This window comes from Salmo salar, chromosome 06, assembly GCF_965601325.2.
Source record: "Salmo salar chromosome 06, fSalSal1, whole genome shotgun sequence".
In the NCBI taxonomy this organism is placed as follows: Eukaryota; Metazoa; Chordata; class Actinopteri; order Salmoniformes; family Salmonidae; genus Salmo; species Salmo salar.
In genome coordinates this window covers 90,257,194-90,270,357 of record NC_138296.1, presented here as the reverse complement: position 1 = coordinate 90,270,357, position 13,164 = coordinate 90,257,194, and the positions used below count along the sequence as shown (strand labels likewise).

The 13,164-nt window shown below is 48.3% G+C and overlaps 1 protein-coding gene across 2 annotated transcripts in view; it reads left to right on the top strand.

The window, feature by feature from the left end:
• Window positions 1–13,164, top strand: part of fntb (farnesyltransferase, CAAX box, subunit beta) — a 42,742-nt gene that overhangs the window by 15,583 nt on the left and 13,995 nt on the right. The window contains exons 4-5 of one of the 2 annotated variants that reach the window (XM_014205920.3): window positions 4,613–4,704; window positions 10,982–11,128. In XM_014205920.3, the coding sequence (XP_014061395.3) occupies window positions 4,613–4,704; window positions 10,982–11,128 (239 nt within the window). The remainder of the gene's footprint in view (window positions 1–4,612; window positions 4,705–10,981; window positions 11,129–13,164) is intronic. The other variant, XM_082977056.1, reaches the window with a different exon arrangement.

The window sequence follows — 13,164 nt, the reverse complement described above, 5'->3', positions numbered from 1 at the left end:
CCCCGTCTTGTTACTGTCGAATTTGTGTAGCGCTTCACAATCGTCACACGTAACATAGCCATAGCATAGACGTAGCATAGCCATAACATAGCCGGCACTGCCCTCATCCTCTTTTACCACTTCACCTAATCTTTCCCCAACATAACTTTTCTGTCCCTCCCTTGTCTTTATTTTCAACTCTCCATTTCGTAGCTTTTCTCTTCTTGAAATAAACTCTGACATTGTCCTTTTAGCCTCAGTGGATCCACGTTAACTTTTCCTGCCCAAGTTCCCGAAAGCATTTGGCTATTGGTGTGTATTTGGCGCGCTACAGTTAGGCCCTAAAGCTTATGCTGAAGCTACGCAACTAACGGCAGATCAAATAAGGAAAGAAAAAACCTCAATGTAGCCTACAGATATGAATTGCACCAGAATTATACATTTATGGAATTTGAATGCATTATTTTGTCTTTATTCAACCCACCCAACTACCCCACACGCCTTTCATCCACACAATATTTGATGACCCTAAACCCGCCCACCAAGCGGATTATGAGTCAACCTACGGGTAGAGTCTTGAAGCCAGTAGGTTGTGTCACTTTAGTCTCTGTCTGTTCCCCAGATACTACACTACAGAGGAAACAGTCAGTCAGATATTACACTACAGAGGAAACAGTCAGTCAGATACTACACTACAGAGGAAACAGTCAGATACTACACTACAGAGGAAACAGTCAGTCAGATACTACACTACAGAGGAAACAGTCAGTCAGATACTACACTACAGAGGAAACAGTCAGTCAGATACTACACTACAGAGGAAACAGTCAGTCAGATACTACACTACAGAGGAAACAGTCAGATACTGCACTACAGAGGAAACAGTCAGTCAGATATTACACTACAGAGGAAACAGTCAGTCAGATACTACACTACAGAGGAAACAGTCAGATACTACACTACAGAGGAAACAGTCAGTCAGATATTACACTACAGAGGAAACAGTAAGATACTACACTACAGAGGAAACAGTCAGATACTACACTACAGAGGAAACAGTCAGATACTACACTACAGAGGAAACAGTCAGATACTACACTACAGAGGAAACAGTCAGTCAGATACTACACTACAGAGGAAACAGTCAGATATTACACTACAGAGGAAACAGTCAGATACTGCACTACAGAGGAAACAGTCAGATATTACACTACAGAGGAAACAGTCAGTCAGATACTACACTACAGAGGAAACAGTCAGTCACTGGTACTGGATACTATAGTATCTGAGGTGTGTGTGTTCTCTCTGTAGTGTCTAGACGCCAGCAGGCCGTGGTTCTGGTACTGGATACTATAGTATCTGAAGTGTGTGTGTTCTCTCTGTAGTGTCTAGGCGCCCGCTAATCGTTAGCTGTCTTATCGGCTGCTATCTGAATAGGTCTATCGGACAATTTTTTTGGGCCACTATAACTATAGCTATTTTGCCAATTGGACTGGTCCCCACTACCACACGGAACCCCACTAATCTACAGACGGAAACGCACGAGGTGGCTAAAAACAGACCTCCCTCCATCTTCTGCCAGCTTGCTACCTATGGCCCGGCTAGCTGTCTGAATCTCACTGGACCCTTTGATCACTCGGCTAAGCATGCCTCCTCTTAATGTCAATATGCCTTGTCCATTGCTGTGCTGGTTAGTGTTCATTGGCTTATTTCACTGTAGAGCCTCTAGCCCTGCTCATTATACCTTATCCAACCTCTCAGTTCCACCACCCACACATGCTATGACATCTTCTGGTTTCAATGATGTTTCTAGAGACAATATCTCTCTCATCATCACTAAATGCCTTGGTTTACCTCCACTGTATTCACATCCTACCATACCTTTGTCTGTACATTATACCTTGAAGCTATTTTATCGCCCCCAGAAACCTGCTCCTTTTACTCTCTATTCTGGGCGTCATAGATGACCTATTCTCATAGCTTTTAGCCGTACCCTTATCCTGTTCCTCCTCTGTTCCTCTGGTGATGTAGAGGTGAATCCAGGCCCTGCAGTACCTAGCTCCACTCCTTTTCCCCAGGCGCTCTCTTTTGATGACTTCTGTAACCGTCATAGCCTTGGTTTTATGCATGTTAACATTAGAAGCCTCCTCCCTAAGTTTGTTATATTCACCGCTTTAGCACACTCTGCCAACCCGGATGTCCTAGCCGTGTCTGAATCCTGGCTTAGGAAGTCCACCAAAAATTCGGAAATCTTCATCCCCAACTACAACATTTTCAGACAAGATAGAACGCCAAAGGGGGCGGTGTTGCAATCTACTGCAGCGATAGCCTGCAGAGTTCTGCCCTACTATCCAGGTCTGTATCCAAACAATTTGAACTTCTGCTTTTAAAAATCCATCTCTCTAAAAACAAGTCTCTCACCGTTGCCGCCTGCTATAGACCACCCTCTGCCCCCAGCTGTGCTCTGGACACCATATGTGAACTGATTGCCCCATCTATCTGCAGAGCTCGTGCTGCTAGGTGACCTAAACTGGGACATGCTTAACACCCCAGCCATCCTACAATCTAAGCTTGATGCCCTCAATCACACAAATTATCAATTAACCTACCAGGTACCACCCCAAAGCCTTAAACACGGGCACCCTCATAGATATCATCCTAACCAACACCTCTGCTGTTTTCAACCAAGATCTCAGCGATCACTGCCTCATTGCCTGCATCCGTAATGGGTCAGCGGTCAAACGACCTCCACTCATCGCTGTCAAACGCTCCCTGAAACATTTCAGCGAGCAAGCCTTTCAGCGAGCAAGCCGACCTGGCCCGGGTATCCTGGAAGGATATTGATCTCATCCCGTCAGTAGATGATGCCTGGTTATTTTTTTTAAATGCCTTCCTGACCATCTTAAATAAGCATGCCCCGTTCAAGAAATTTAGAACCAGGAACAGATATAGCCCTTGGTTCTCTCCAGACCTGACTGCCCTTAACCAACACAAAAACATCCTGTGGCGTTCTGCATTAGCATCGAACAGCCCCCGTGATATGCAACTTTTCAGGGAAGTTAGAAACCAATATACACAGGCAAGTAGAAAAGCCAAGGCTAGCTTTTTCAAGCAGAAATTTGCTTCCTGCAACACAAACTCAAAAAAGTCCCGGGACACTGTAAAGTCCATGGAGAATAAGAACACCTCCTCCCAGCTACCCACTGCACTGAGGATAGGAAACTCTGTCACCTCCGATAAATCCACTATAATTGAGAATTTCAATAAGCATTTTTCTACGGCTGGCCATGCTTTCCACCTGGCTACCCCTACCGCGGTCAACAGCACTGCACCCCCCACAGCTACTCGCCCAAGCCTTCCTCATTTCTCCTTCTCCCAAATCCAGTCAGCTGATGTTCTGAAAGAGCTGCAAAATCTGGACCCCTACAAATCAGCCGGGCTAGACAATCTGGACCCTTTCTTTCTAAAATGATCTGCCGAAATTGTTGCAACCCTTATTACTAGAATATGTGGACAACTACAAATACCTAGGTGTCTGGTTAGACTGTAAGCTCTCCTTCCAGACTCACATCAAACATCTCCAATCCAAAGTTAACTCTAGAATTGGCTTCCTATTTCGCAACAAAGCATCCTTCACTCATGCTGCCAAACATACCCTCGTAAAACTGACCATTCTACCGATCCTCGACTTCGGCGATGTCATTTACAAAATAGCCTCCAATACCCTACTCAATAAACTGGATGCAGTCTATCACAGTGCCATCCGTTTTGTCACCAAAGCCACATATACTACCCACCACTGCGACCTGTACGCTGTTGTTGGCTGGCCCTCGCTTCATACTCATCGCCAAACCCACTGGCTCCAGGTCATTTACAAGACCCTGCTAGGTAAAGTCCCCCCTTATCTCAGCTCACTGGTCACCATAGCAGCACCCACTTGTAGCACTCGCTCCAGCAGGTATATCTCTCTGGTCACCCCCAAAGCCAATTCCTCCTTTGGCCGTCTCTCCTTCCAGTTCTCTGCTGCAAATGACTGGAACGAACTACAAAAATCTCTGAAACTGGATACACTTATCTCCCTCACTAGCTTTAAGCACCAGCTGTCAGAGCAGCTCACAGATCACTGCACCTGTACATAGCCCATCTATAATTTAGCCCAAACAACTACCTCTTCCCCTACTGTATTTATTTATTTTGCTCCTTTGCACCCCATTATTTCTATTTCTACTTTGCACTTTCTTCCACTACAAATCTACCATTCCAGTGTTTTACTTGCTATATTGTATTGACTTTGCCACCATGGCATTTTTTTCATTTACCTCCCTTATCTCACCTCATTTGCTCACATTGTATATAGACTTATTTTTCTACTGTATTATTGACTGTATGTTTGTTTTACTCCATGTGTAACTCTGTGTTGTTGTATGTGTCAAACTGCTTTGCTTTAACTTGGCCAGGTTGCAATTGTAAATGAGAACTTGTTCTCAACTTGCCTACCTGGTTAAATAAAGGTAAAAAATATATATATATATATATATATATATATATATATATATTTTTTTTTTAACGCCAGCAGGCCGTGGTTCTGGTACTGGATACTATAGTATCTGAAGTGTGTGTGTTCTCTCTGTAGTGTCTAGACGCCAGCAGGCCGTGGCTCTGCTACTGGATCCTACACAGTCTGGAGCTGCTGGAGGAACCTGTTCCCACCTCCATCGCCTCAGAGTGAGTACAGCCACTGTTCCCACCTCCATCGCCTCAGAGTGAGTACAGCCACTGTTCCCACCTCCATCGCCTCAGAGTGAGTACAGCCACTGTTCCCACCTCCATCGCCTCAGAGTGAGTACAGCCACTGTTCCCATCACCTCAGCGTGAGTACAGCCACTGTTCCCACCTCCATCGCCTCAGAGTGAGTACAGCCACTGTTCCCATCACCTCAGCGTGAGTACAGCCACTGTTCCCACCTCCATCGCCTCAGAGTGAGTACAGCCACTGTTCCCATCACCTCAGAGTGAGTACAGCCACTGTCCCCACCTCCATCGCCTCAGAGTGAGTACAGCCACTGTTCCCACCTCCATCGCCTCAGAGTACAGCCACTGTTCCCACCTCCATCCTCTCAGAGTGAGTACAGCCACTGTTCCCACCTCCATCGCCTCAGAGTGAGTACAGCCACTGTTCCCACCTCCATCGCCTCAGAGTGAGTACAGCCACTGTTCTGCTACACTAACATAACAGATATATACCCACTGACACTGTAACAAACCTTGTCCCAACACACACCACCCCAACCATAATCCCAACCTACTGGCAAACACGACCAACTAGAGCTCTGCTACCCGAGCCGACAGGCCTCTGCATTATACATCGGGTTAGGGGCCGGGCAGGGCCTGTTGTCTCATCAGTACCTAGGGGCCGGGCAGGGCCTGTTGTCTCATCAGTAACTAGAGGACGGGCAGGGCCTGTTGTCTCATCAGTAACTAGGGGCCGGGCAGGGCCTGTTGTCTCATCAGTAACTAGGGGACGGGCAGGGCCTGTTGTCTCATCAGTAACTAGAGGACGGGCAGGGCCTGTTGTCTCATCAGTAACTAGGGGACGGGCAGGGCCTGTTGTCTCATCAGTAACTAGAGGACGGGCAGGGCCTGTTGTCTCATCAGTAACTAGGGGCCGGGCAGGGCCTGTTGTCTCATCAGTAACTAGGGGCCGGGCAGGGCCTGTTGTCTCATCAGTAACTAGAGGACGGGCAGGGCCTGTTGTCTCATCAGTAACTAGGGGACGGGCAGGGCCTGTTGTCTCATCAGTATCTAGGGGCCGGGCAGGGCCTGTTGTCTCATCAGTAACTAGGGGACGGGCAGGGCCTGTTGTCTCATCAGTAACTAGGGGACGGGCAGGGCCTGTTGTCTCATCAGTAACTAGGGGACGGGCAGGGCCTGTTGTCTCATCAGTATCTAGGGGCCGGGCAGGGCCTGTTGTCTCATCAGTAACTAGGGGACGGGCAGGGCCTGTTGTCTCATCAGTATCTAGGGGCCGGGCAGGGCCTGTTGTCTCATCAGTAACTAGGGGACGGGCAGGGCCTGTTGTCTCATCAGTAACTAGGGGACGGGCAGGGCCTGTTGTCCCATCAGTAACTAGAGGACGGGCAGGGCCTGTTGTCTCATCAGTATCTAGGGGCCGGGCAGGGCCTGTTGTCTCATCAGTAACTAGGGGCCGGGCAGGGCCTGTTGTCTCATCAGTAACTAGAGGACGGGCAGGGCCTGTTGTCTCATCAGTAACTAGGGGACGGGCAGGGCCTGTTGTCTCATCAGTAACTAGGGGACGGGCAGGGCCTGTTGTCTCATCAGTAACTAGAGGACGGGCAGGGCCTGTTGTCTCATCAGTAACTAGGGGACGGGCAGGGCCTGTTGTCTCATCAGTAACTAGAGGACGGGCAGGGCCTGTTGTCTCATCAGTAACTAGGGGCCGGGCAGGGCCTGTTGTCTCATCAGTAACTAGGGGACGGGCAGGGCCTGTTGTCTCATCAGTAACTAGGGGACGGGCAGGGCCTGTTGTCTCATCAGTAACTAGGGGACGGGCAGGGCCTGTTGTCTCATCAGTAACTAGGGGACGGGCAGGGCCTGTTGTCTCATCAGTAACTAGGGGACGGGCAGGGCCTGTTGTCTCATCAGTATCTAGGGGCCGGGCAGGGCCTGTTGTCTCATCAGTAACTAGGGGACGGGCAGGGCCTGTTGTCTCATCAGTAACTAGGGGACGGGCAGGGCCTGTTGTCTCATCAGTAACTAGAGGACGGGCAGGGCCTGTTGTCTCATCAGTAACTAGGGGACGGGCAGGGCCTGTTGTCTCATCAGTATCTAGGGGCCGGGCAGGGCCTGTTGTCTCATCAGTAACTAGGGGCCGGGCAGGGCCTGTTGTCTCATCAGTAACTAGGGGACGGGCAGGGCCTGTTGTCTCATCAGTAACTAGAGGACGGGCAGGGCCTGTTGTCTCATCAGTAACTAGGGGACGGGCAGGGCCTGTTGTCTCATCAGTAACTAGAGGACGGGCAGGGCCTGTTGTCTCATCAGTAATTAGGGGACGGGCAGGGCCTGTTGTCTCATCAGTAACTAGGGGACGGGCAGGGCCTGTTGTCTCATCAGTATCTAGGGGCCGGGCAGGGCCTGTTGTCTCATCAGTAACTAGGGGCCGGGCAGGGCCTGTTGTCTCATCAGTAACTAGGGGCCGGGCAGGGCCTGTTGTCTCATCAGTAACTAGGGGCCGGGCAGGGCCTGTTGTCTCATCAGTAACTAGGGGCCGGGCAGGGCCTGTTGTCTCATCAGTATCTAGGGGCCGGGCAGGGCCTGTTGTCTCATCAGTAACTAGGGGACGGGCAGGGCCTGTTGTCCCATCAGTAACTAGGGGCATTTGCTCTGCTGCACAGTACAGTCAGATCTGACTGAGATCATAACATGGTGTCTGAAGTGCTTCAACCTCGTCAAATATAAAACAGAAGAGATTATTTCACAGAAAATCATTTTTATTGAGTTTTGTCGTAGTTTAGAGTGATAAAGTAGCTAACAGCTCTCTCGTGTCTCTTCATTGAGCAGAGCAGCTCAAGCGTAGCCGTTGCTATGGATACTAACCGACTCATTACATTACATTTACATTTACATTTAAGTCATTTAGCAGACGCTCTTATCCAGAGCGACTTACAAATTGGTGCATTCACCTTATGATATCCAGTGGAACAACCACTTTACAATAGTGCATCTAAATATTTTAAGGGGGGGGGGGGGGTTAGAAGGATTACTTTATCCTATCCTAGGTATTCCTTAAAGAGGTGGGGTTTCAGGTGTCTCCGGAAGGTGGTGATTGACTCCGCTGTCCTGGCGTCGTGAGGGAGCTTGTTCCACCATTGGGGTGCCAGAGCAGCGAACAGTTTTGACTGGGCTGAGCGGGAACTGTGCTTCCTCAGAGGTAGGGGGGCCAGCAGGCCAGAGGTGGATGAACGCAGTGCCCTTGTTTGGGTGTAGGGCCTGATCAGAGCCTGAAGGTATGGAGGTGCCGTTCCCTTCACAGCTCCGTAGGCAATCACCATGGTCTTGTAGCGGATGCGAGCTTCAACTGGAAGCCAGTGGAGAGAGCGGAGGAGCGGGGTGACGTGAGAGAACTTGGGAAGGTTGAACACCAGACGGGCTGCGGCGTTCTGGATGAGTTGTAGGGGTTTAATGGCACAGGCAGGGAGCCCAGCCAACAGCGAGTTGCAGTAATCCAGACGGGAGATGACAAGTGCCTGGATTTGGACCTGCGCCGCTTCCTGTGTGAGGCAGGGTCGTACTCTGCGAATGTTGTAGAGCATGAACCTACAGGATCGGGTCACCGCCTTGATGTTAGTGGAGAACGACAGGGTGTTGTCCAGGATCACGCCAAGGTTCTTAGCACTCCGGGAGGAGGACACAAGTGAGTTGTCAACCGTGATGGCGAGATCATGGAACGGGCAGTCCTTCCCCGGGAGGAAGAGCAGCTCCGTCTTGCCGAGGTTCAGCTTGAGGTGGTGATCCGTCATCCACACTGATATGTCTGACAGACATGCAGAGATGCGATTCGCCGCCTGGTTATCAGAAGGGGGAAAGGAGAAGATTAATTGTGTGTCGTCTGCATAGTAATGATAGGAGAGACCATGTGAGGATATGACAGAGCCAAGTGACTTGGTGTATAGCGAGAATAGGAGAGGGCCTAGAACAGAGCCCTGGGGGACACCAGTGGTGAGAGCGCATGGTGCGGAGACAGATTCTCGCCACGCCACCTGGTAGGAGCGACCTGTCAGGTAGAACGCAATCCAAGCGTGGCGTGACTCAAAGCATCATGGGCAGAGTCCATGCAGAGCGAGCTGCCTGCGTACAGGGAGCGACAGACAGAGAGCAGCATGGATTTACTAACGTAGGAAGTTATTTCTGGTATCGGGCAGGGCTGGGCCTGAAATTTGTCAGAAGCAATCAGGCCTGTGTAGGATATGGTCTGAACGTCGCTGGCATGAGTAGGGCTTGGGTTTAAAATGAATTCCCGTGCAGGGCTCAACTACCTACCTACTGTGGGTGCATACAGCCTGCCCTGTACACATATTCTATCAACCTACAGCCCTTTCAGTAGCTGCTACTGGGGTCACGCATTATTATTATCAATAAGAATTAGTTCTTAAATGGACAGGCGTTCCGCTAGCGGAATATCCAATGGTAGCGCCTGGCGCGAAATACGAAAAACGTTAAAAATGCTACAATTTCAATTTCTCAAACATATAACTATTTTACACCATTTGAAAGATAAGACTCTCCTTTATCTAACCACATTGTCCGATTTCAAAAAGGCTTTACAGCGAAAGCAAAACATTAGATTATGTCAGGAGAGTACCCAGCCAGAAATAATCACACACCCATTTTTCAAGCTAGCATATATGTCACAAAAACCAAAACCACAGCTAAATGCAGCACTAACCTTTGATGATCTTCATCAGATGACACTCCTAGGACATTATGTTATACAATACATGCATGTTTTGTTCAATCAAGTTCATATTTATATCAAAAAACTGCTTTTTACATTAGCATGTTTTGTTCAGAACTAGCATACCCACCGCAAACTTCCGGTGAATTTACTAAATTACTCACGATTAACGTTGACAAAAAACATAACAATTATTTTAAGAATTATAGATACAGAACTCCTTTATGCAATCACGGTGTCAGATTTTAAAATAGCTTTTCAGTGAAAGCACATTTTGCAATATTCTGAGTAGATAGCCCGGCCATCACGGCTAGCTAATTTGACACCCACCAAGTTTGGCCCTCACCAAACTCAGATTTACTATAAGAAAAATTGGATTACCTTTGCTGTTCTTCGTCAGAATGCACTCCCAGGACTTCTACATCAACAACAAATGTTGTTTTGGTTCGAAATAATCCATAGTTATATCCAAATAGCTCCGTTTTGTTCGTGCGTTCAAGTCACTATCCGAAGGGTGACGCGCCGGCGCGTTTCGTGACAAAAAAATTCAAAATATTCCATTACCGTACTTCGAAGCATGTCAAACGCTGTTTAAAATCAATTTTTATGCGATTTTTCTCGTAAAATAGCGATAATATTCCGACCGGGCGACGACATATTCGTTCAAACACTGAAAGAAAAAAATGGAGTCGTCTCGTGCACAAGCGCCTCAGTGTCATTGTTCCCAGAAGGACCACTCACCAAAACCCCTGCTGTTTTTCGCCCAGAGACTGCAGAGTTATCATTCCATGTTCTGGCGCCTTCCTAGAGCCAATGAAAGCCTTAAAAAATGTCACGTTACAGCACAGAGGCTGTATTTTCGATAGAGAGGCTATAGAAGGACAAGAAATGGTCAGACAGGGCACTTCCCGTATAGAATCTTCTCAGGTTTTGGCCTGCCATATGAGTTCTGTTATACTCACAGACACCATTCAAACAGTTTTAGAAACTTTTGAGTGTTTTCTATCAAAATCTAATAATTATATGCATATTCTAGTTACTGGGCAGGAGTAGTAACCAGATTAAATCGGGTACATTTTTTATCCGGCCGTGAAAATACTGCCCCCTATCCCAAACAGGTTAACTGACTTTCCTAGTTAAATAAAGGTCAAATACAGTTTACAATATAAACTGATAGTTGTAGCATTTACATGTGTAACTCCAGGCGATGTGATCTGTTTTGCAGTGTGTGTTTGTAACTTCTATTGCCCCCTCTGCCCCGTCCAGTGTGTAACTTCTATTGCCCCGTCCAGTGTGTGTAACTTCTATTGCCCCGTCCAGTGTGTGTAACTTCTATTGCCCCCTCTGCCCTGTCCAGTGTGTGTAACTTCTATTGCCCCCTCTGCCCTGTCCAGTGTGTGTAACTTCTATTGCCCCCTCTGCCCCGTCCAGTGTGTAACTTCTATTGCCCCGTCCAGTGTGTGTAACTTCTATTGCCCCCTCTGCCCTGTCCAGTGTGTGTAACTTCTATTGCCCCCTCTGCTCCGTCCAGTGTGTGTAAGTTCCTGGCGCGGTGTCAGAGTCCTACTGGTGGTTTTGCTGGAGGTCCAGGTCAAGCTGCCCACCTGGCTCCTACCTACGCTGCTGTCAACGCACTCTGTATCATCGGCACCCAGGAGGCATACAACGTCATAGACAGGTACAGTCACTTCTGTTACTACGACGGGGTACAGTCACTTCTGTTACTACGACAGGGTACAGCCACTTCTGTTACCGCAACGAGGTACAGCCACTTCTGTTACCACAACGAGGTACAGCCACTTCTGTTACCACGACGGGGTACCACGACGGGGTACAGCCACTTCTGTTACCACAACGAGGTACAGCCACTTCTGTTACCGCAACGAGGTACAGCCACTTCTGTTACCGCAACGAGGTACAGCCACTTCTGTTACCACAACGAGGTACAGCCACTTCTGTTACCACGACGGGGTACCACGACGGGGTACAGCCACTTCTGTTACCACAACGAGGTACATCCACTTCTGTTACCACGACGAGGTACATCCACTTCTGTTACCACGACAGGGTACAGCCACTTCTGTTACCGCAACGAGGTACAGCCACTTCTGTTACCGCAACGAGGTACAGCCACTTCTGTTACCACGACAGGGTACAGCCACTTCTGTTACCACGACAGGGTACAGCCACTTCTGTTACCGCAACGAGGTACAGCCACTTCTGTTACCACAACGAGGTACAGCCACTTCTGTTACCACAACGAGGTACAGCCACTTCTGTTACCACAACGAGGTACAGCCACTTCTGTTACCACAACGAGGTACAGCCACTTCTGTTACCACAACGAGGTACAGCCACTTCTGTTACCACGACGGGGTACCACGACGGGGTACAGCCACTTCTGTTACCACAACGAGGTACAGCCACTTCTGTTACCACAACGAGGTACAGCCACTTCTGTTACCACAACGTCATAGACCGGTAACAGTCAGGAGTTACCACAATGTACAGAGGTAGGATGCGACGCCAGAGACGGGCAGTGGGGGGCGGGGCGCCAGAGACGGGCGGTGGGGGGCGGGGCGGGGCGGGGCGCCAGAGACGGGCGGTGGGGGGCGGGGCGCCAGAGACGGGCGGTGGGGGGCGGGGCGCCAGAGACGGGCGGTGGGGGGCGGGGCACCAGAGACGGGCGGTGGGGGGCGGGGCGCCAGACTGCTGTTGTGAAGATCATACAATTACTGTTCTAAAGAAACAATGTAAAAAAAAAAATTATATATATATATATATATATATATCCTCTCTAGGCTAGGCGGGACGAATTCGTCCCACCTACGTAACAGCCACTGCCAGCCTGTGTCGCGATTTTCAAAACCTTAAAAATCCTATTACTTCAATTTCTCAAACATATGACTATTTTACAGCCATTTAAAGACAAGACTCTCGTTAATCTAACCACACTGTCCGATTTCAAAAAGGCTTTACAACGAAAGCAAAACATTAGATTATGTCAGCAGAGTACCAAGCCAGAAATAATCAGACACCCATTTTTCAAGCCAGCATATAATGTCACCAAAACCCAGAAGACAGCTAAATGCAGCACTCACCTTTGATGATCTTCATCAGATGACTACCCTAGGACATTATGTTATACAATACATGCATGTTTTGTTCAATCAAGTTCATATTTATATCAAAAACCAGCTTTTTACATTAGCATGTGACGTTCAGAACTAGCATACCCCCCGCAAACTTCCGGGGAATTCGCTAACATTTTACTAAATTACTCACGATAAACGTTCACAAAAAGCATAACAATTATTTTAAGAATTATAGATACAGACCTCCTCTATGCACTCGATATGTCCGATTTTAAAATAGCTTTTTGGTGAAAGCACATTTTGCAATATTCTAAGTACATAGCCCAGGCATCACGGGCTCGCTATTTAGACACCCGGCAAGTTTAGCACTCACCATAATCATATTTACTATTATAAAAGTTTGATTACCTTTTGTTGTCTTCGTCAGAATGCACACCCAGGACTGCTACTTCAATAACAAATGTTGGTTTGGTCCAAAATAATCCATCATTATATCCGAATAGCGGCGTTTTGTTCGTGCGTTCCAGACACTATCCGAAATAGTAAAGAAGTGTCGCGCGCATGCCGCAATTCGTGACAATAAAATTCTAAATATTCCATTACCGTACTTCGAAGCATG